The 20,531-nt window shown below is 39.2% G+C and overlaps 1 protein-coding gene across 2 annotated transcripts in view; it reads right to left on the bottom strand.

Annotated features, from left to right (window-relative positions):
• Positions 1-540: 540 nt before the first annotated feature.
• camkmt (calmodulin-lysine N-methyltransferase) overlaps positions 541-20,531 on the bottom strand; it is a 107,954-nt gene continuing 87,963 nt past the window's right edge. Inside the window, exons 10-13 of one of the 2 annotated variants that reach the window (XM_020650239.3) lie at positions 15,480-15,543; positions 11,874-12,005; positions 3,836-3,944; positions 541-3,062 (exon numbers count right to left, since the gene is read on the bottom strand). In XM_020650239.3, coding sequence (XP_020505895.2) covers positions 3,846-3,944; positions 11,874-12,005; positions 15,480-15,543 — 295 coding nt within the window. In that variant the 3' untranslated portion in view covers positions 541-3,062; positions 3,836-3,845. Of the gene's footprint in view, positions 3,945-11,873; positions 12,006-15,479; positions 15,544-20,531 lie in introns of both variants that reach the window. The other variant, XM_020650238.3, reaches the window with a different exon arrangement.

The following is a 20,531-nucleotide window of genomic DNA, read 5'->3' on the forward strand; positions in this document are numbered from 1 at the left end:
GTGTGTGTGTGTGTGTGTGTGTGTGTGTGTGTTGCCTTGTCTGGCACCAGCTTATCCTGCAGGAGGCCATTGTGTTAGAATCACAGGCCACAGCCATCCGGGCCCTGAATTAAACTTCATAGCATCTGTGAACATTTAACACTAGATATTTAATGTTGGAACACAAACATAAGAAACAAGAAACTTTTACAACCAGCAATCTATAATAAATATGTATTCAGAAAATATTAAATAAATAAATACAGTACAGAGAGTGTATAGATATCTGAAAAGTTACAGCGTATAAAGTAACAGCTGAATGTTTGGCAGCACTTTGAGTCCAAGACAAATTTTCCCTAGGGGACAATGGAAGTGCTAAGTTGCCAACTTGGAACTGCTAAGCTTAGAAAGTGCATTTTGTAATAATTATGTAATTATGGCATTTTTAAACAAGGTTTTATTAATTACAACAATGCTATTGCGTAAGGCTAATGTGTAAAATTGTGATTTGTACATTTAAAAGGCACTATCTTAAAGGATAAAGAAATCCAAAGTCCCACATTTCTTGATGAAAATGTATTTATTTTATTCATTCACAAAACCACCCTTGGACTGCAAAGTACAACAATCAACCATTAAAGCGGAGAAAACTTAATAACTGATTAATGAAACTCAATATTTAAAGACATGTCCCCCAAAACTGAATAAACTGGAATTCTTTAAAGACTATTTCAATAGTTTCATGTTCCTTATGTCAAACCCAAAAACATACACAAAAAAACATTTCAAGCAATTATAATAGACCATGCGAACAAACAGCACAGCTTTAGCCAGAACACAGGATAATTGTAAATAATTATGATTCCTCCCAAAGTGAGACGATTTTTAACATTCTGTCAGTCATGGTCAAAAAATGATCTCAGTGTGGGAAGAAGGCCTCAAACTGAGTAAACAGATCACGTTTGAATCTGACCCAGAGTAGGATGAACTTAAGCAAATGTGCAACAGTTCTAAAAATAAGTTGATTGAAATAAAAGCTAAGCTGAAAGCTCACACACCACACAATGAGGTTTATCTGTATGATGTTTGCTGAAGGTAAATCTCAGACCCTCCAGTGTGGATTTTTATATGCAGACTGTTTCTGAATAATACTGACAATCAGTGGTTTGCTGACTGTCTGTTTCCGTCACAGTGAGAAGCGGTAAGTATCTAAACACACAGCACTAATATCACAAAATAGAAGTGACTGCACCACAATGTAAAGACACGGCGGAGTTTCGGGCACAAAGTGGAGATTTTGTCATGAACAGAGAGAAGCATCAATGCAGAGCAGATTTCAACATAAACAATGCTGCCTGATACCAAACTGTTGTGACGTGACATCACTTTTAATGGTGGTGATGTCACATCGTACAGTGATGAAGTCACAGATCACAGTCACGGTCAGGATGGTATTTTTTTTTTTGCTAGCTCACAGATATCCCAGATTTACAGCAAACGGGTAAAAATGAAATTAAATACACTTCTAAACCTTTGCAATGTGAAGGTTTTTACACTTCAATGCAAGTGTTGAGAACGTTGAGACCACTAAATAAAAACCAAACTTATTCACTTTTGTGCCAGTTACACATACAGTAGGAAATATCTTCTTTTTTTTTTGTTACTATTTTTTTTAACATGAGGAATGTGCAGTAAATAGCAGCCAGTGAGAGACACTGCAAAGCTTCTAGGCTGAAGTAATAGGTATTTATCACAGTGAAATATGGAAACACTTGACTGGTACAAGCACAATTTGAGGCTCGATAGACCTTGTGACACTTGATGTTTCTTTAAAACCACGAGAAACTGGAAATATATAAATGTGTGTGGAAACACCTGAGTGACAAAGTCATTTTAGCTGATTTCTAAAAAAAGCCAGCCAAGAAGCAAATGGTCCATGAAAAAGTCCGGCATGTGAGGAAGTTTTTGCTATCAAGATTGTGAAGAGACTGGGTAGCATTCAAGAACTCAGAAGTTTTAAATAATATTGTACACACGTCTACTGGATGTGCCTGTGTAATACTAGTGTTTTAAAGATTATTATTATTAACATTGTTTCAAGATGTTCAGCCGGCCTGTTCTGTTTTTGACTTGCATACTAACACACAGATGCAGCTCATATTTGAAAATTACAGTAGCAGACATTTAATCTTCACTTATAGTTAGTGAGCACAGCATGCCATCTTTGTCTGTGTGTGTTTTCAGTATCTGTAAAGAATATTATCAAAAAACCATAACACGTCTTCTGCTTCAGAGAAGAGCGCTGATACAAGAAAAAAACAATGTTGGTAATACTTAAAGACTTATCAAACAAATGCACCTTTAATTTTTTTTTTTCTTTTCTGCTGATAAACAATATTCCTTTACAGACATTCTGAAGTGAATATCGCACTTTAAGATGAGAGCAGCTCGGGCAAAAATAGACACAGTATGCATGAACTTTGGACAAGAAGCTGCGGTCAAGGCAAGAAAGGGAGCAGATTGTCAGCGAACCAGTGGTCATTGTGGGTAAGAGACCATTAAGAGGAAGAAAACAATGAAAAGATGAAAGAGATCAGCTCTTTTTAAAAATCTATTCCACAGTATTTGGGTCACTTGTCTAAAAATGTGAGCAGTAGGACTCATAAAACGATATGTGCATGTGTTCAAGCGGGGACATTTTACAAGCCTTTAGCTGCCACAGACTCTGACTGTTGACTCTGACCCATCAGGCAACTCGAGACATCGCTTCTGTTAGCAAATATGTTTGATATTCAGCGGACACAGTGGAACATGTTCGTTAAGGAAAGAGTAAGAAAGAACAGTGTCAAACTCCATTAATCAGTGTATTATTAAATTACAGTGTGATGTATCAAACTACTTGTATCCATGGTGACATTGCTGCAAACTCTGCAAGCTTGTAGCTCCTGTGCAGCAACATTCGGTCCACAGTCTGAACATGCTGTAATATGTTAATGCTCTGTTGTAAGTAAAGCACAAAAGAAGTCCTTTAATACTGACCTCTGGCTGCGATGAATGAGTTGTATAGAAGGAAAAAATTAGCGCTGTGTGGAAGGGAACAAAGAGAAATAAAGGAAACACAAAGGAGAGTGTGAGCGGCTCCACGGTGTGTGACAGTTATTGAATCAGAGCTGGCCTCCATGCTGGGGCCAGAAACACAGAGGCAGAGGTTAATACTGACTGGTTAATGACTGAATTCCTGACACCTACGGGAGGAATGACTCAGGAAATGTCCATTAAATAACTGAAATAGTGACTGGCTTGTTGGCTCGAGTGATGGTGGGTAATAGACTGAGGTGATTGATAAGCTGACTGGCTGAATACCTGACCAGCTGGCAAGGTGATGTTTGGCAGCGTGCTTCACTTTCCTGCATGGCTGATTAAAGCAGAGATTAAGTGTTTAGGCAACCACTTCAGAGACTGGCCAACTGATTAAAGGGCAAACTGACCTAGTGATCATTCAAGAGTCTGACTTGAATTGTTTGGCAAATAAAAGATGGTTAAAACGGAGGTCAGAATTGATCTGCTTCTTCTTCTCCTACTCCTCACCTGCAGTTAAAGTTTCCCCCTCTGCTGCCCTTCCTTTGGTTGTGCCTCACCAAAACTCCAAAATACAAAACATGCACGCTCAAATACTCTTCAAATCCATGCACACTCTGAAAATAAGCATCAATGTGGGGAAAACTACCTCAAATATCCCCACAACTGGATTTACAGATCAAACTAAACATTGTGGATTGAATTGTTCACATAACCTCATTCCACCTAAAATATCAAACAGCATGTGGAGAGGTGCTCTGAGGAGCTGTGGGCTCACTTGTTTTGGTTCAGTGAGTGAGGCTGACAGGTCGAGGTCCTTTGGTCAGGGTGATGAGAAGAGGGTAGTGGATGTTCTCGTCATACGCTTCTTTTCCTTCACTTAGCATCTGAAACAAACACAACCACGCAGACTCAATTGTTTATTCAATGTTTCAGTTTAGAGCATCACAGTTGACTTGTTGTTTAGGGGATTAAAGATGCTGACCATGGTTTAGGTCCTCTGTACTTCAAATATTTTCATTGAAAGTTTTTGGTATTTTAATGCTGAGATATACAGTACAATATTGGTCTGTCAACTTTTAATTGAAAACCCTGCGATGATCATTTTTTAATGAGCGATTAGATCAAGATTATGTCTATTAACAGCATTTAATGGAGCTCAGATGCTTAGAGTAGAGTCGGTCTTCTGTCAACTGAAAGGTCGGGGGTTCAATCACCAGCTACTGCAGACACATGTGCGATGTGTCCTTGGGCAAGACACTTACCTGCTGCTTCGTTGGCCTTATATGGATGTTTATGAATGCATTAGTAAATACTGATGGACACTTTACAAAGCAGCCAGGGTGTGAATAGGTGTGACCTGCAGTGTAAAAAGAACTTTTGGTAATCAGAAGGCTAAAAGTGCTATACAAGCTCAAGTCATTTCACCACTCAAAATTTACCAGCAACAGTTATATAATTAATAAAAAGAAATGACAACCAAAATGATTTTTTGGAGCTTTAACATGCATGTGGAGAGCTAGCATGAAATAATAACAGTGCATAACTCTGTAGAAGAGTTATGTTGGTCTTTCTCTTTATATTTTTGCTGTTCACTATTTGCAGGTGTATGGCACAGAGACACGACCACACCAATAGTACAAACGAACACAAATAAAACTCTCAAGGATATAAATGCAAAGTAATACAACAACAAAAATCGAAATATTAACTTCAGATTAGTAATTTTGCCAACTAATCCTCTTGTTTTGTTTCTGATAAATTCTTACAAAAACATTTCCAGCAAAAAGTCTAAAACTGTTAAAGACTGTAAGACTTCAAAGAAAAGCAAAAAATTCTGGATTTTCATTTTAGAATTTTTGTTTTTCCTAAAAAAAAAAAAAGAGAGACTATTTTGGGTCAATTTAATGACAGCAACTGACCTCTTTCCAAATGCAATGAGCTCACACAAACACTCAATGGAACACACACACACACACACACACACGCACACACACACACACACACACACACACACACACACAGCTATGTGTGGTGCCCATGTGCAGCCCATACTGTGCCCTATTAGGCAGACTTGGCAGTTTGGACATGAACCAGCTAATCAGCTCGCTCAGCGTCTGGAGAGATGATCAGAGACTTACGAGAGTGAGTTTACTGGCTCTGCTCATGCCAAAGTGTTTGACTGTGTGTGTGTTTGACTGTGTGTGTGTGTGTGTGTGTGTGTGTGTGTGTGTGTGTGTGTGTGTGTGTGTGTGTGTGTGTGTGTGTGTGTGTGTTCATCAGTGTGGTGAGACCTGGATAGGGGAGGACTGTGTGAAAAGGTTTCATCACAACAAACAGGAACTCAGACTGACCCATAATTCAGTCCCGTCAGCTGCATGTAGGTGCTGTGGAAGTGATCCTCCATGCAAATGAAAACTGTTCGCATTACAGATTTAAAGAAAGCGTGTCAATAAAGCTTTCTTTGAGGTAGTCTTGAGATGTCAAAATGTTATAAAACGGGTTTAAAACTACAAGGGAAAAACTGTCCTGTCCTGGCCAAGACAGGCAGCAGAACAAGTTACAGAGTTTCTGACAAACAATGAGCAGCTTTGCGCACAAATACAATAAAGATTTTAAACATGAAAAAAATATAAAACAACAAATATTTTTCAAGATCGCTCGCAACCATATATCAGGGAGAACATCCACAGTCAGATGTGTCCACCTTCAAGTCATTTAACATCCTCATATAAGCATCCAATGAGAGCAGCTCGTTAAGTTTCAGGTGTTTTTGTTATTTGTTCCAAGAAAAGGGAGCAGCAAACTTAAACGCCTTTTTGTCTGATATACAACAAGTGTGCCTTCAGGAGTAAAAGGTAATATACAATAAAATTATTTAGTTAAGCCTGCACTTTTTGACCTTTCGGACATTTAAGAAATGTAAGAATTTCTCATTGATAATACTTTGTCTAAGAAAATATCAAGGATTACTCTTGCATGACTGAATTTTATCTGACATTTAATAGTCATCATTTTATGAAAAAATATCTCCCCTCTTCTGATATTTAAACCACCTTAATACATTTCATTTCTGTTTCTTCTTTTTTTTTTTTTTAGGGCATCCTTAAATTACAGTTTAGTTTTTTATTCAATGTGTAAGTGTTGCAGCAAATTCATAAGTTGTCAACCTTGGGCCTGGGCCCCCTAATAGGGGCGATGTCAAAGATCTCAGGGGGAGTGCAAGGCTCTGCTCTGAGATTGTCAAAATTAGATTTTGCATATATTAACTACAATAATGATAACACACCTACTGGATAGTTTATTTAAAGGTCTGTAGACAAAACTGCAAAAAAAAAAAAAAAATCCCTAAATCAAAAATATCAGGCCACTCAGTCAGTCACATTGCTATTCAGTGTCAACCCAAAAAAAAAATAAAAAAATACATGTTCACATTTTACACGTATCATTTTCCTTTCTTGTGTGGGTCCTAAGGAGTTGATATGAAGATTGAATGCATGTTTAAAAGACATAAAGGAAAATATTTTGACCTTCCTGGAAATCTGTTCAACCCAACTAAAGTTTCATGTTAACACATTGTCAACAAACGTGTAGGCCTATGTGAAAGCTTGAGTACATGGAAGATACTTAGCAAAGTGAAAGACTTCTAACAGGTAATCTTGAAGTGCGTTGAAGTGGGGATTTTTTTGTATAGACACGAAAGAAAAAAAGGTTAGAGAGAGTGGTGGTCCTGAATGTTTCTTAGTGATAAAGTCCACAATATTTCAACACTAGAAAAATAAGATGCTTGAGTTAATGCTTGACACACACCTCTCATCACTTCTTTCCCACACCCCTGCCTGAGAAAGTATCCTTGCCTCTACGCCACTTTCTATTTCTGCACTTTTTCAGTTTCTCTATTTCAAGTTATTTGAAGTTACAAACTGCCCCCCCCCCACCTCTCTCTCTCTCTCTCTCTCTCTCTCTCCCTCTCTCTCTCTATATATATATATATACATATATCTCCTCTGGCCCCCTCTCTTTTCCCCCCCAGTGCCCTTCATGTGTGTTATCTTCCTGCAGGCAGCGACCAGTGGGTGAACCTTTGACCTCCTGAGAGAGAGAGGAGAAAGAGAGAAAGAGAGAGAGAGAGAGAGAGAAGACCGCCTATGGGGTCCGTTGGGTGTGGAGGGGCAGCTGCTTGCCCCTCTGTGCTAAGCCTGCGAAGGGGACCACGGCCAGCTTTCACATTCAAATTCTACCAGGCGGAAGGAGCGAGGAAGCGATAGATGGAGGGATGAAGAGGGGAGGGGGAAGGGGGGGGCCTTAACACGGTGAGGGCTAAGAGCTCGCAGAGGTGAAAAGTTTAACAAGCAAAGCTGTTCCTCCTGATCGCAGGCTGCCTAATCAGCTTCATGGGTGGCTGGCTAAATCGGCTCTCAACCCGACCCCCCCACCCCCACCCCACCTTCCCCCCACAATCTTTCCTCTGTTTTTTTTTTCTTTTCCAAGGTGCAAGTCATTTATTTTATTGCCAGTTTCGCCCCAGCTTCTCTCTCTCCCTCTCTCTCTCTCTCTCGTGCTGTTATTGTTCCTCTCTGCTTTCTACTTTTTTTCCTGCTTTAGTCTCACCCTGCTTGTGGAGAAAGTGAACAAGGTGGAAGAACAGAGTGGAGAGGGGGGGGGGGGTCTCTGAGACAGGGGAGGGAGGGATGGATGAACCGGATGTCTGGGGTCTCTCTCAGCAGGATTAGGAAACAGAGAATGAGGGGCTGGCTGGATGGAGAGACGAGTAGAGGAAAGGATAGAAGGACAGGCTTGAATAAATAGAGAAGTGGGTCGTGATGTAGGAAATAGGAAGATATAGAGGGGGGGGGGCCGAGGGAGGGAGAGAGAGGGGAGTCGGGTGGAGGAAGATATGTTAGAGAAAGAGGGAGGGAGGAAGGGGCTTGAGTAAAGGAAGGAGACAGAAAGAAGGAGGCAGAGAGGAGGAGAGTGTGAGTGCATTGACGCAGTGGGGATACTATTTATGCATGTGAGAGAGACGGGGGATCTACACATGTGCACACACACCCTCTTGCATATGTGTGTGTGTTTCTGTGTGTGTGTTTGAGAGAAATTAAAATTCATGACTCTCTCTTCACAACCATTTGAGTAACAAGATTAAGATGGCGGGTTAGAAAATAGCGCTGGCATTATCAGGCTGCTTGCAGTCCCTCCAGCTGCTTGCCTCTCTATTCCACAACAGTGGGGATAAGAGGATAACGCGCTAGCCCTGTCTGCCCGTCCCAGCACACGCCTAACACACATGCCTCTCTCTCTCTGTCACACACACACACACACACACACACACACACACACACACACACACACACACACACACACACACAAAGCCCAACCTCTGCACACTGGGCTTGCCTGCTGGTGTGTGTGTGTGTGTGTGTGTGTGTGTGTGTGTGTGTGTGTGTGTGTGTGTGTGTGTGTGTGTGTGTGTGTGTGTGTGTGTGTGTGTGTGTGTGTGTGTGTGTGTGTGTAAGAAGTTGGAGGTGTGTGTGTGTGCATGTTTGGAAAAACTGCAGAGAAGCGAGCCGGGGGTCCAGAAATGGTTTGTAAAGAATTTACTAAAAACGCTCCCCGCTCGCTGTCCCTTTTTCACACAAACACATGCAAAGCAAACATTGAGACAGGCAGAACGTTCCAAACAAAATAAAATGTGACGTGTCTGATCTGGCACAGTGAGGGATGCCAGTGTACTCACAGCTATGTGGGCTACGTTTGTTTAACAGCCTCTGTGCCAGATGGAGGAGCTTGTGAGTCATTACGGGAGCATGAAAAGAAGTAAACTGGGCCTAAATGACACATTTGGAAACTCAACCAACTACATGATGATGTTGCTTTAGGATGTCAGTGAGTCTGGATTTGGTTGGAGTCTCCTGCTAGCTTGAAGGTTTACAAAGATCTGTAGTACACGCTTCACACTAAAATGTATTGTAATTCTGACAAAATGACTAAGAGGACTGTTTTATCCCTTATGAAGATTTAATGTACTATAGTACACGTTCCTTGAATAAGAAATGATTATTTAACATACAAGCCTGCAAACATTAGTAATGAATGGTTTATTTTTAAACGTCTTGATTCTTTGTCCCCATTGACCTACTGGTAATTAAAAACAATGCATATCCTCCGTCAGTGTAATAAATCAGTTCTTTAATTAGTGCCAGTTTAAACAGTTAAACTAATGATAAAGTTTGAGTAAAGCTATTGTTAAGTTAATTTAATATATGTTTATTTTTGCATAATTTCATATAAATGTATATAAATTACTGATCAATTTTACAGACTTATAACAAATTACAATAAATGCATATAATAATAAAAATAATGACAGCTAATTAAAATGAAGACTGGTAAAATGACAGAAAAGGGTAAAAAAAAGTCACTTTTTAAAGTGGGCACTTGATTAAGCATGCTTTGGTCACTTTAAGCAACGATTGAGTAAAAAAAATAAAAAAAATAAAAAATTAACAAAGCGGCTTTTTAGTCTCTTTTGCCTCCAAATGGATACATCTGTTTTTGTTGGAGACACCTTTGATTGTTTTAAGCTTCAGTGAAAGAAAATCCATAGTGTGTCTTCCCCTGTCGGTCCTGATATGCACTTTTCTTGTGTTCTGGTCCGCCCACTGAAAGCAAATATAGCTGAAGAAAGCTAATCTGTAGAGCAAATTAGCGGCAGCTGCTCATTGGGATGTGTGTGTGTGTGTGTGTGTGTGTGTGTGTGTGTGTGTGTCAGTGTGTGTGTCAAGTATACGTGTGTGTGTTTGCACAGTGGTAGTGTATGTTTCCCTGTGATATCATCATGTGGTGTGTGTGTGTGTGTGTGTGTGTGTGTGTGTGTAATGTCTAGCCAATCTGCTGTCTGAGTGATTTCTGGTCTGTGTGGGATTGTGATATAGCGTGTTTCTCTGCTGGTTGCACAGGGTGTGTGTAAGTGTGTATGTGTGTGTGTGTGTGTGTGTGTCTTCAATGGTCAGTCAGCCTCATACAAGCACACACACAAAGAGCCACACAGGGCTGGTTCAGAGTGTTCATCAGAAGATAAGCAGAGGAGACTTAATCACCTTCAGATGTGAGGGGGGCACTTCAACTTGTCTTCAAATCCACACGCAGCACCTGACCCTACTGTGTGTGTGTGTGTGTGTGTGTGTGTGTGTGTGTAACATAATCAGAAGTGTGCATTTCAAGCCCTCTTGCTTTCCTAAGAGAAACAATTACAATTTTATTTGTCTATTGCATATGAATTTAGTTTAAATTTCATCGCTCATATTCCAATTTTAAACACTTTTATTTCTGTTTCTATTAACAAACTACTTTTCATTTTCCATTCTTTTTTTTTTCTGAGATGTTCATACTCCAGTGATGCTTTCTATAAGATTTGAAACCCCATCAACAGGCCGGAAGTAAACAATCAGATGTTTTTTTCCGTTCTCATGACATTAGTAGCAGCAGACCCTCACAATGCAGAGTGGTGTGAAGGTGTGGAGTGTGACAATGTGACCTGAACCTGTCTTCAACCTGCCTTGAATCAGTCCCCTTTGTATTGTGCACTCCTCCTGTATGTGTGGTTTGTAACGACTCAGAGTCAGTTAAATACAGAAAGAGTGTGATTGTGAACGCAAAATTGAGTAGAAGACAAATAGAGAAGGAGTGAGATTCCCCATGCTGAGGTTCAGGCTACTTTAACAGGCACTTTAATGGCCAGTCTGTCCAATTGTCCCACCGGCGTAGGGGATGCGTGTGAGGCAATTTAGCGCCCTCCTTGCTGTCCTGTTCTTTTGAAGCTGTGTGTGTAATTGAGTTAACAGCTGGACACCACTTCTTTTAACACATGTGCTTTCTGTCATTCTTTTTCTCTCTTTTTTCACCATCACTTTTCTCTCCTTCCCCCTCTGTCTCTCTGTCTCTCTGTCTCTCTCTCTCTCTCTGTCTCTGACTGTCTCACAGTGCCAGGTTAAGGCAGCTTGTTTGAGCTTTGGTGTGACTCATAAAGTGTTTTTTAACATCTTTAGTAAATCTCTGTGTACATAAGAGGACTAGATTTTCTGCTGTTTTTTATTAAGTAGATGCATATTTTGCAGTTTTTTTCAAAAGGCAATTAGACTGCCATGCAAGTCAATTTCTTCAAAAGATTTTTTTTTGCCTTCAATGGATAGGACAGCTGAAGAGAGGGGAACTGTAGGGAGGAGAGAGTGGGGGATGACATGCAGCATAGGGCCCAGGTCGGATTCCAACCCAAGGCCACGGCAATGAGTACTACAGCCTCCATACATGGGGCACTCGACATAACCGCAAGGCCATCTGGCGCCCCACCATGCAAGTCCATTTTAATACTAAGCTCAGATATAATAACCTTTGTGAAAGTTTGGCTCAAGCGTCAGCTGTCTCAACTAGCCCATATATTCCTGAACAGAAAGAAGAATCCTAATTTATGCTTTGCTTCAAACAGTGTAAGTCACCTTAGAAAAGAAAAGCTTCTTGGCTGAGTTGAAGAGTAAAAATGATTACACGGTAGTTGATGTCAAACTGTATTAGTGAAATTAAATCGACCACATGAGAAAATCACACTCAGATTTCACGCTACTAAGGACAGCACAGACTATTGGTTACTGACCATATGAGCACTTTGCCTGCACACTTCATTATTTAAATGTATTTGCTTGTTTAATATGATCATTTCTTTCACTTCAATAAAAAAAACAGAAATTAAAAGTCTTTACGTAGTTTCAGAGTCATGCTCACTGTCTGAGAGTCTTTCAAATCTTGAACTAGTCTCTTACCTTTAAATGAACATCCATGACCTGAGTATCATACTGCTCGTGTTGAGAGACGGAGAGTCCGACCTTCTGCGCCAGTTGACAGAACAAAGTCAGAGTATCGCCTCGCGGAGGAGCAAACACCAACGCCATGCCCTGCAGAGAGAAGCACAGAGTGGGTGCTTTTAGGGATGGATAGCACAAATAGTACAAAGTGCTTCATGGTGTACTCTCAAAGTCATTTCCGGCCCTCATTAATCATAACATTTGATGTTCAACTTCTTAACAACACAGACATTTGAATTTTTCAGCAGGTACTTGTGGTGATCAGTTGAGGGAAGTAACAAAGTACCAACACTATGTTACTGTGCTTAGGTAGAGTGTTCAGGTATCTTTACTTTCAATTCCTACAATATAACACAAATATCTGTACTTACATTTTCATTCCAGGCCCATTACTTTGGCTTAAATCATTCTGAAGATAAATATTTTCTTTATTTTACACCACTGTGCACCTCATTATTAGCATCAAGAACAATGTCAATCCAAAGGGATGTGACAACAAGACATAGAAAAGACCATTTCTCTGCATGTCAGATTCTCAACAGCAAGAAATTCAACTGACTTGAACATTGAAGCATGAGGCAAAGTTTAAGCTCCTTTGAGGAGTTCAACAGGTAACAGACTCAAACTTATACTTAAGCCTCTTTAAGAACTACAAAAGCAAAGGCAACCATCAGCTTAGAGGGCGTACCAGTAAGACACTCTTTGCATATCCAAGTCATGTCTCAAGTCTTTGCAGGCAGCAGCAAATCCAAGTCAAGTCTCTAATGGTTTAATTAAATAACCATAAAAACATTTTAGAAACGCCAAACCCGCACCTACAGGCTCTGTTTGTTAACAGTATTGAAAAACATTTTCTCTATGGGTCTGATCTTAGTCAAGCTATGTTTTATAAAGATGCTCAAATGACACAACTCAAGATTTGAAACATTTCACTCAACATCAACTTGATATTACAGGACCACAACAGGTGATCTCAGAGTGGAAAAGCCTTCATTACGTAGCAAACCTACAATGATCCAAAACGAACATAATGAGGAAAAACATCGGCAGCAGCCAGCCGCACATCACACAGGTTTCACATTTAACATGAGACACTGCATCAACAGAAGGGACATTTATGAAGAATCATTCGACTTAATAGTCTTGTTCACAAAATGTGAGAGTAGTTTTGCCCAGAAGCAGCGGGTAAAAATATCCCTCAGAGGGGTACTTTGTACTTTTATTCTAAGAGTACAACTCAAGGCCTGTACCTTTTCTTCAATTACTCCAGTAAGCAAGTTACAGCAGAACTCTCCCACACAAAAGAGTTACTATTTCTACTTGAGTGAAGAAGGTGCTTACTACTGCCACATCTATAGATTATCAACCAACAATAGTTTGTGGACACGTGTATACGTCTGAAATGTCTACTCTTGTTGGTTACATGTACCCTTCAAGTGTGTGTGAAAAGCAGAGAGATGAAAGAGTGTTTTTGTGTTTAAACATGCATCACTGACATCCTGCAAACACTAAGAGGATTACCAACAAGTTCAAAGTTTCTTTGAAATCCTTCAGCTCTCCCTTTAAATTCGTGTTGATCATGTTTTTATTGTTTTAATTAAATGAAGCAAAGAGGGATGCTTTTATAAACACATGCAAATACACACGCTGATATACACAAGCTAACAGAACATAAGCTAAGTGAAAACAAAAGGCAGTGAAAACAACAGGATCACTGCATGTGACAGATGATTTTTCATCTTTATATCCAGTTGCATTCTCTCTAAAAAAAAAAAACCAAAAAAAACACAGCAAACAAACAGAGAGAAATCCTCACTGCACTAATCAGCTGATTAAGGGGATCCAGCCCACCGGATGGACCACCTTTGTCAGAAACAACAAATTAGAGCCATTAGAAGGGACAATTAATTGCTTTGTTAATTGCTTAATCAGCTTAGCAAATTATTAAATATTTGGCAAAGCTTGTTGTGGCAGTGGCAGTCTGATGGCCGACACTCAAATCATATTAGCCCCTGAATTATCTCCTCTGGATTAAAGAGAGAGAGACATGAAGAGAGACTTAACACACAGATGTACAACAATGGCCAGATGTCACGTCTGTCACTGGACCGCTGCAGCTTCTGTACTCAACTGATGCTCATATCCAGGATGTGCTTGTCAGGGTCTAAAACATCAGCTGAGTAACATGAATAATAGATTCTTGTGTTTCATTTATTACTGCTTCTTCTAATAAAGATAATAAACAAGATTTTAAGCTTTAGTTCACTCAAATCACAAAAGAATGTGTTTCCTCACTTACCTGTAGTGCTTTAAGCAAGCTGTCAGTTTTGTGTTTAAACTAAGCTGAGACTTAGGCCATCATTCCAATAAAAAAGATAATAATGACATTTAAAGAGCTGAATTTAAAAAATAGACATTTGAGAAATACACCAAAAACATCTCGTTCCAGAAACAGTGTCACAGTTGTGCTTATAATCAGTCAGCAGTTTTCATAGGGACTATGTGTTTTGTTAAAGGAAGTTGTGGTAAAAACATTTCACAGAAAGTTCTAATGATTATTCAGAAAGGCAGCATTTCGGGGGCACCGGTGGCTGGTGTTCAGTGCGAGCGCTCCATATACAGAGGCTATAGTCCTCCAAGCAGGCGGCCCGGGTTCGATTCCGACCTGTGGCCCCCTTGCCACATGTCATCCTACACTCTTTCGCTCCCTGATTTCCGACTCTATACACTGTCCTGTCTCTGCAATAAAGGCACATAAAGCCCAAAAATAAATCTTAAAAAAAAAAAGAAAGGCAACATTTTTGTTGAATTGAGATCTCTTTTAGTGATTTGTATGAACTGATCCTTTAATAACCTGACAGTGAACTGAAACCACATTTTCACCTGCATGTTTCTTGTCCTACATTCATCAAATATTCAAAGAAGATGCTTTATCGGCTACTACATGAAACGTGTTTTCCACGTCTCTCCTCCCTGTCCTTCTTTCAGTGTCTTCATAATTCCAGTTTCTCTCCCTCCTCCCTTTCCCTTCCCATGTTTCCTCTTTCCTCCTCCTCTTTCTTCTCTGATTCTCTTCTCCCTTTGGAGCTGTTTCACCTCTGTTTCATAAACAGATACTCCCTGTCCCCGTCTGGGCCCCTCTGTACTTAAAACGTATCCCTGTTCTCTCAGATAAATAGAAACCTCAACCCTATCTTTTCTAGCCTTTTCCTTTTTTCCTCCCATTTGCTTTGGCTGTCACAGCGTGGGGTCCTACTGAAGGGCCAAAAGGGAGAAGTTCCCTCGATTTATGATGAAGGGAAGGCAAGAGAGCGCTGGAGATCAGAGTGATGCATTCAAGTTGCTCATAATAAGCATTAAAGCATTACATGATATTAATCCTGTCGGACCATTGATGTGTATAGGGTTTTGGTTGAGGCCTAATTATTATTGAGAGCAGTGGGGTGATTTAGAGGAAGGGGATAAGCACAGACAGATACAGTACACACACACACACACACGCACACACACACACACGCGCACACACACACACACACACACACACACACACACACAGACACTTACATTTGGCTGCAGTAATCTCCTTATAGCATCAACCAGGCTGGCTCTGTACTGGTCGAGAAACAAACTGAGAGGGAGAGAGGGAGTCAGGTTAGAATGCATTCCTGTGATAGAAGCTGCAGATAAAGCAGCAGGCTATTTATTTTCTTTTGTTCACAAATAAATCCACCAACAGGAAGAGGGAAGGAAAAAACAATTTGCATGAAGATGCTCTTCCTTTTTGTTTACGTTGGAGTTTCCATGTGTATTCACCTCAGCCGGCTATTGAGGTATAAGAGGAATGCAGAACATCAGAAATTCAAACGTGTTCAGATACCATCGCCCGCAGTTAACACAAACACACACACACACACACACACACACACACACACAGTTATGCACAGACATACACACTTTTTACTACTTCAAAGCAGCGTTAAATCACCTTAAGTTTAGGGAATTAATACCTGGAGAGTGTGCTCTGAAGTTAATATGGAAATATGAAAACAAAAACAACATATGAAGGAAAGAAAAAACGTGTTAATGAAATCAAAATAACTGATTCAATTGCCAATTAAACACCACTGTAGTGTATCTTACATGTGTGTTTTGGGGAGATATTGTGTTTCCAATGTGCTGCATGTGAATGACAGGTTTTTTCATGCATGCTTTTAATTTGTTAAACTTCACAAACAACATGATTAGCACCACAGTCAGACACAAACAAGGAGTGAGTTAAACTGATTAAGAAAAGATAATCAGGGTGCACTTTGGTGGAGTGTGTCTACATGTTTTTATTAAAGGTATCTTATTAATAATGACTTGCCAAAAGAATCTGGGACAAACTTCAGAAACAAACTAAGCTTTAATGTCACTTACAAAAAGTGATTTTAAAGAATAATAGAATAATATATACATAAGTCTACTTTGGTTTTTTGATATATACAGCAGTAACCGTGCACTCAAGAATGTTCAAACATACTTTAAGGAATGGCCATTTGAGCTTTAGACTAGGCGCAACTTTAAGGTACAAGAGATCACTGTGATTTATCGGAAGCTTCCTTCATGATTGTTTGAAGTTTAAATCTTTTACTGTAGGTTCTAAAGCTCTGAGGTTAACTTTCTAAATGTACCTATTTGTTTAAAGTCTCTTCCTAAAGGCCCAGGTAGAGATGGGCATAGGAAGAAAAAGAAAGAGAAAAGTCTTTCGTGCTTCATACTTTCTCACTATGCTTATAAACAGAAAACACATTAAATAAGTGACTTGTTATCTTAATATTTTGGGTGGAAAGTGTTCTGGTTAAAACCATGGTCATGTACGATAATTGTCTATATATTAGTTTATCAATAACTATGCAGATAAAACTCAAAATGAGTTGCCTAACATAATGCAGATTGAGATACACGTAACCCACTCGCACACACACACAGGCACCAAAAGAGTCCAATCATTCTAAACACCTGTCTCTATATCCACATCCACACATTTCAATCCATTATGTTAGGAAGTAGAGCGCTGAGTGTGTGTTTGTTTGCGTGTTTGTGTGCACCTATTATCACAGATGAGAGTGGAGTAATTTGACTAAAATGCAACAATACAGTGCAGATTTGTTATAATCCCACACATCCGTCCAACTGGCCCCCGCGGAGCGCCAATCTGGACGTAAGTCTTAAATCACAGCCGCTGACCTTGTCTCGTTCAAAATCCTCCGATCCCAAGGAACTATGACAGTTCACGATACAATCGCTGCATCTCTGCACATACATATACATGTACTTTCAAATTAATTCAAATGTTTACCTCGTAAACATATTTAATACACATTAATAGCCTTACTTACGTACACAGGATATGGTAAAGAAAATGTAAAAACCACACAGGGCTCATACTGATTCCAGGATGGGTGTACGTATGTGCAAAGGTCATTGTTCTTTTAAGGTTAGACAGAGGTGAAAAGCTTATTTGTCTTGAAAGGTGAGAGGTTTGTTTTTGGTTTGTTTTGCCATAGATATCAGTTCACAGGAAAAGTGAGAAGTGAGGAAAACAAGGAAGTGAGCTAGTTGGGTGGAGGTAACAGCTGAAACATACCAACACGCTAAGGGCAGGGAAAGGACAATGTGTCATTAAGAGGGCAACAGTTAAAAGACACAAACTTTTCTTTTGCATTTTTCTAAAACTAACACTATACACATTTGATATGAAAAAACAAGGTTAGACATTTGGTCATTGGTTCAATCAAATTATTGTGTCAAAAGGAGTTTTAATTTTTAAAAGAGAATGGATAAATAAAGGTCTTTGTTATTCAGAAATAATGTCATAATTAACAAACCATGACCAGAATCAGAAAAACTTTATTAATCGCAGGGGGAAATTTGTTTGCTACAGTTGCTCGTAAACACCAAACATCAGTAGGAAGTATATAGATGAGTTTACAATATAGTGTACCTATGGAGGGATAAACTCTTGTTTTCAAAAAATGAATTTAGGTCTTTTTATGCCTTTGTGAGAGAGGCAGGGCAGTGGATAGAGTCAGAAATCAGGAGAGAGAGAGAGAGAGAGAGAGAGAGAGAGAGAGAGAGAGAGAGAGAGAGAGAGAGAGAGAGAGAGAGAGAGAGAGAGAGAGAGAGTGGGGAGTTAATTGTGGGAAAGGACCTATAGGTTGTATTTGAACCCATGCCACCCGCCTACCTTCAATCACAGTCAAACTAGGGGCTAACAAGCCACGAGTGTCCCAAAAGGGCTAGACTTAAAAGTATGTTCAAATGTTTTAAATATATGTCCATAGTCATAAGAACTGTTAGTACTTTAAAAATTGGCTAAGTTATATTGAATGCTTATTGGAGGTATTTGTCTGTTAACTATAAATTATTTCTTTGTGTCTAAACATTGAACTGTAAAAATCCCTGTTGGTTCATTTTAACCCTTGAAAACTCTTTGATTGTTACTACTGCTTAGACAAATGACAAATTGTATTCTAATTTAAAAAACGTTCAATCATTCATAATTTGGATCATGTAGAGAGCTGCTACTCGTCTCATGATCACATGTTGACTATCTTTGATCATGTGAAGCAGTGTTTGTTATTGTGGAGAAGTGACTTCACAATTCTTTATATTCTTCTGATGTGATTTTTATTTCTTTTAATATGTGACTCCCTTGTGTTCTTAATCTCTCGTATAGAATCTCTATAACTGTTTAGGGATTTTTAACTGCCTCTTGTCTTAAAGATGCCAAATACAGTCGCATGATTGCCTTGCTTAAATCTTGTTTCTTCTATTCCACAATGGCTAGAAATATATTGTTTCCACATTTTATGTGTCGTCAAATGTGTACAGCTTTTATTTATCCAACAAACACTATTCAAACTACATTTTATCCTTCTGAGTTATAACAAAATGTCGACAGTACACAGAGATGTTCCTGTGGGACGGATGTCTCACAGTCAATTACACTGTTTGGCAGAGAATCACTGTTTAATAATGCCAGAGAAGTCTCAAATTGAGGAGTCCTCCTCTTAAAGGTCATGTTAAGGTCAACTGTGCTGCCCCCAGAATGTCAGAGGCCTATTGTCTCACACTGACCCCTCCCACCCAGGACAGCCCAGTAAACTCCACTCACATCTGACTGGGGGTCAAAGAGCACAGGGGGAATGTGTGTGAGAGCGTCGCTGCTATATCTGTCTGCTTACACACGTCTGTGAACATACAGGATGTCGTCAGAGCTGGAGGGTGAGACCATGGAAACATTACATCATCTACATCTGAGTTTGTGGTCAAAGTGAAGGGTTAATAAGCAAGGTTAAGGTTGTTTATTTACATTAATTACTGAGCTGTGTCAATAGATGACCTAATACTTTATTTTGTGACTTTGTGACACAGGCGTTACTATAATTTGAATATAAAACTTTCAGCACTTAATTGGTTTTCTTATACCCAACAAGGGAAAAAACACAATTTTATTCTATCTTTGGTTTTAAGTTCTTAGCCTCAGTCCTATTCATGATCATTTCTGTGATTATTATAAAATCTAAAAAGGTGTCAGATTAGCCAATCACAAACTACTTTAAACATGTGCTCTCATAAGGGAAAACAACACAAACCAGGTCAAGGCTGGAATAAAGAAAAACAAGCTTTTGAACATGTTCACAAAAGAAACAAATATAGATATACATAGCCTTGACATTCCTGACATTTTCAAATTTTCTGACACTTACTCTTTAAACCAATTCACCTGCCATTGAGATCTGTTACCAGGTTGTTGTTGTTGATGTTGTTGTTGTTGTTGTTGTTGTTGTTGTTGTTGTTGTTTTTTGGCAAAAATGTGGAATGACTTCCTTTTTCAAATGCATAACATTAGTTCTGTAACCACAGCATTAGAAGGGTCTTCATATCTTAGTTTAATGTATTTTTCCTCTATGTGACTCTATCAAGCTGATAATGATTTAATGTTTTCGGATCACTTACTCTGTAGAAATTTTCTAAAGATCTGACACAAATGTAATTAATCATAATTTGCAGTAATATGTAGCTCATTAAATGTACAAATCTTAAATGGTTCATGCTGTTTCATTCCACGATGGGTCATTTACAGGAATAAAATGCTGAAGAAATGATGCGAGCATCAGGAAAATGAAAAAAGCCAGAAATAAAGTTGAGTTCTTAATTGTATTTATAAGGAAGGAAATAGATCTAATCCCATATGGAATTAAGTTAAAATGAATTTGTCTATAGTCCCAATGTCCTCAAAAGCTCAACAGACAGTCCCTACATATATGTGACCTTCTCGTCTTGGCTGGTAGTGGTGTACGTCATCTTCCAAACTAAGTTGCAGTAAGGTTTTTGAGTTAGTCATACCGGTAATGTTTCTAGTACGGTTGTTACTTTTACAGAGCTATCTGTCCGTCACAAACCATTCGTCAACTAAAGATGTAGGAGGTTTTACTGAGTTGTGAAAATTGGATTTGCAGTGTTTTAGTTTTGCATGAGTTTCCAAGGTTTGTGTTTTTGACTTCCCATCATTTAGGTAGTTGCATTTCCATTGCTGTTAATATAAATATTTTGGCTTTTCCCAACACA

Source organism: Labrus bergylta, chromosome 10 (genome assembly GCF_963930695.1).
Source record: "Labrus bergylta chromosome 10, fLabBer1.1, whole genome shotgun sequence".
In the NCBI taxonomy this organism is placed as follows: Eukaryota; Metazoa; Chordata; class Actinopteri; order Labriformes; family Labridae; genus Labrus; species Labrus bergylta.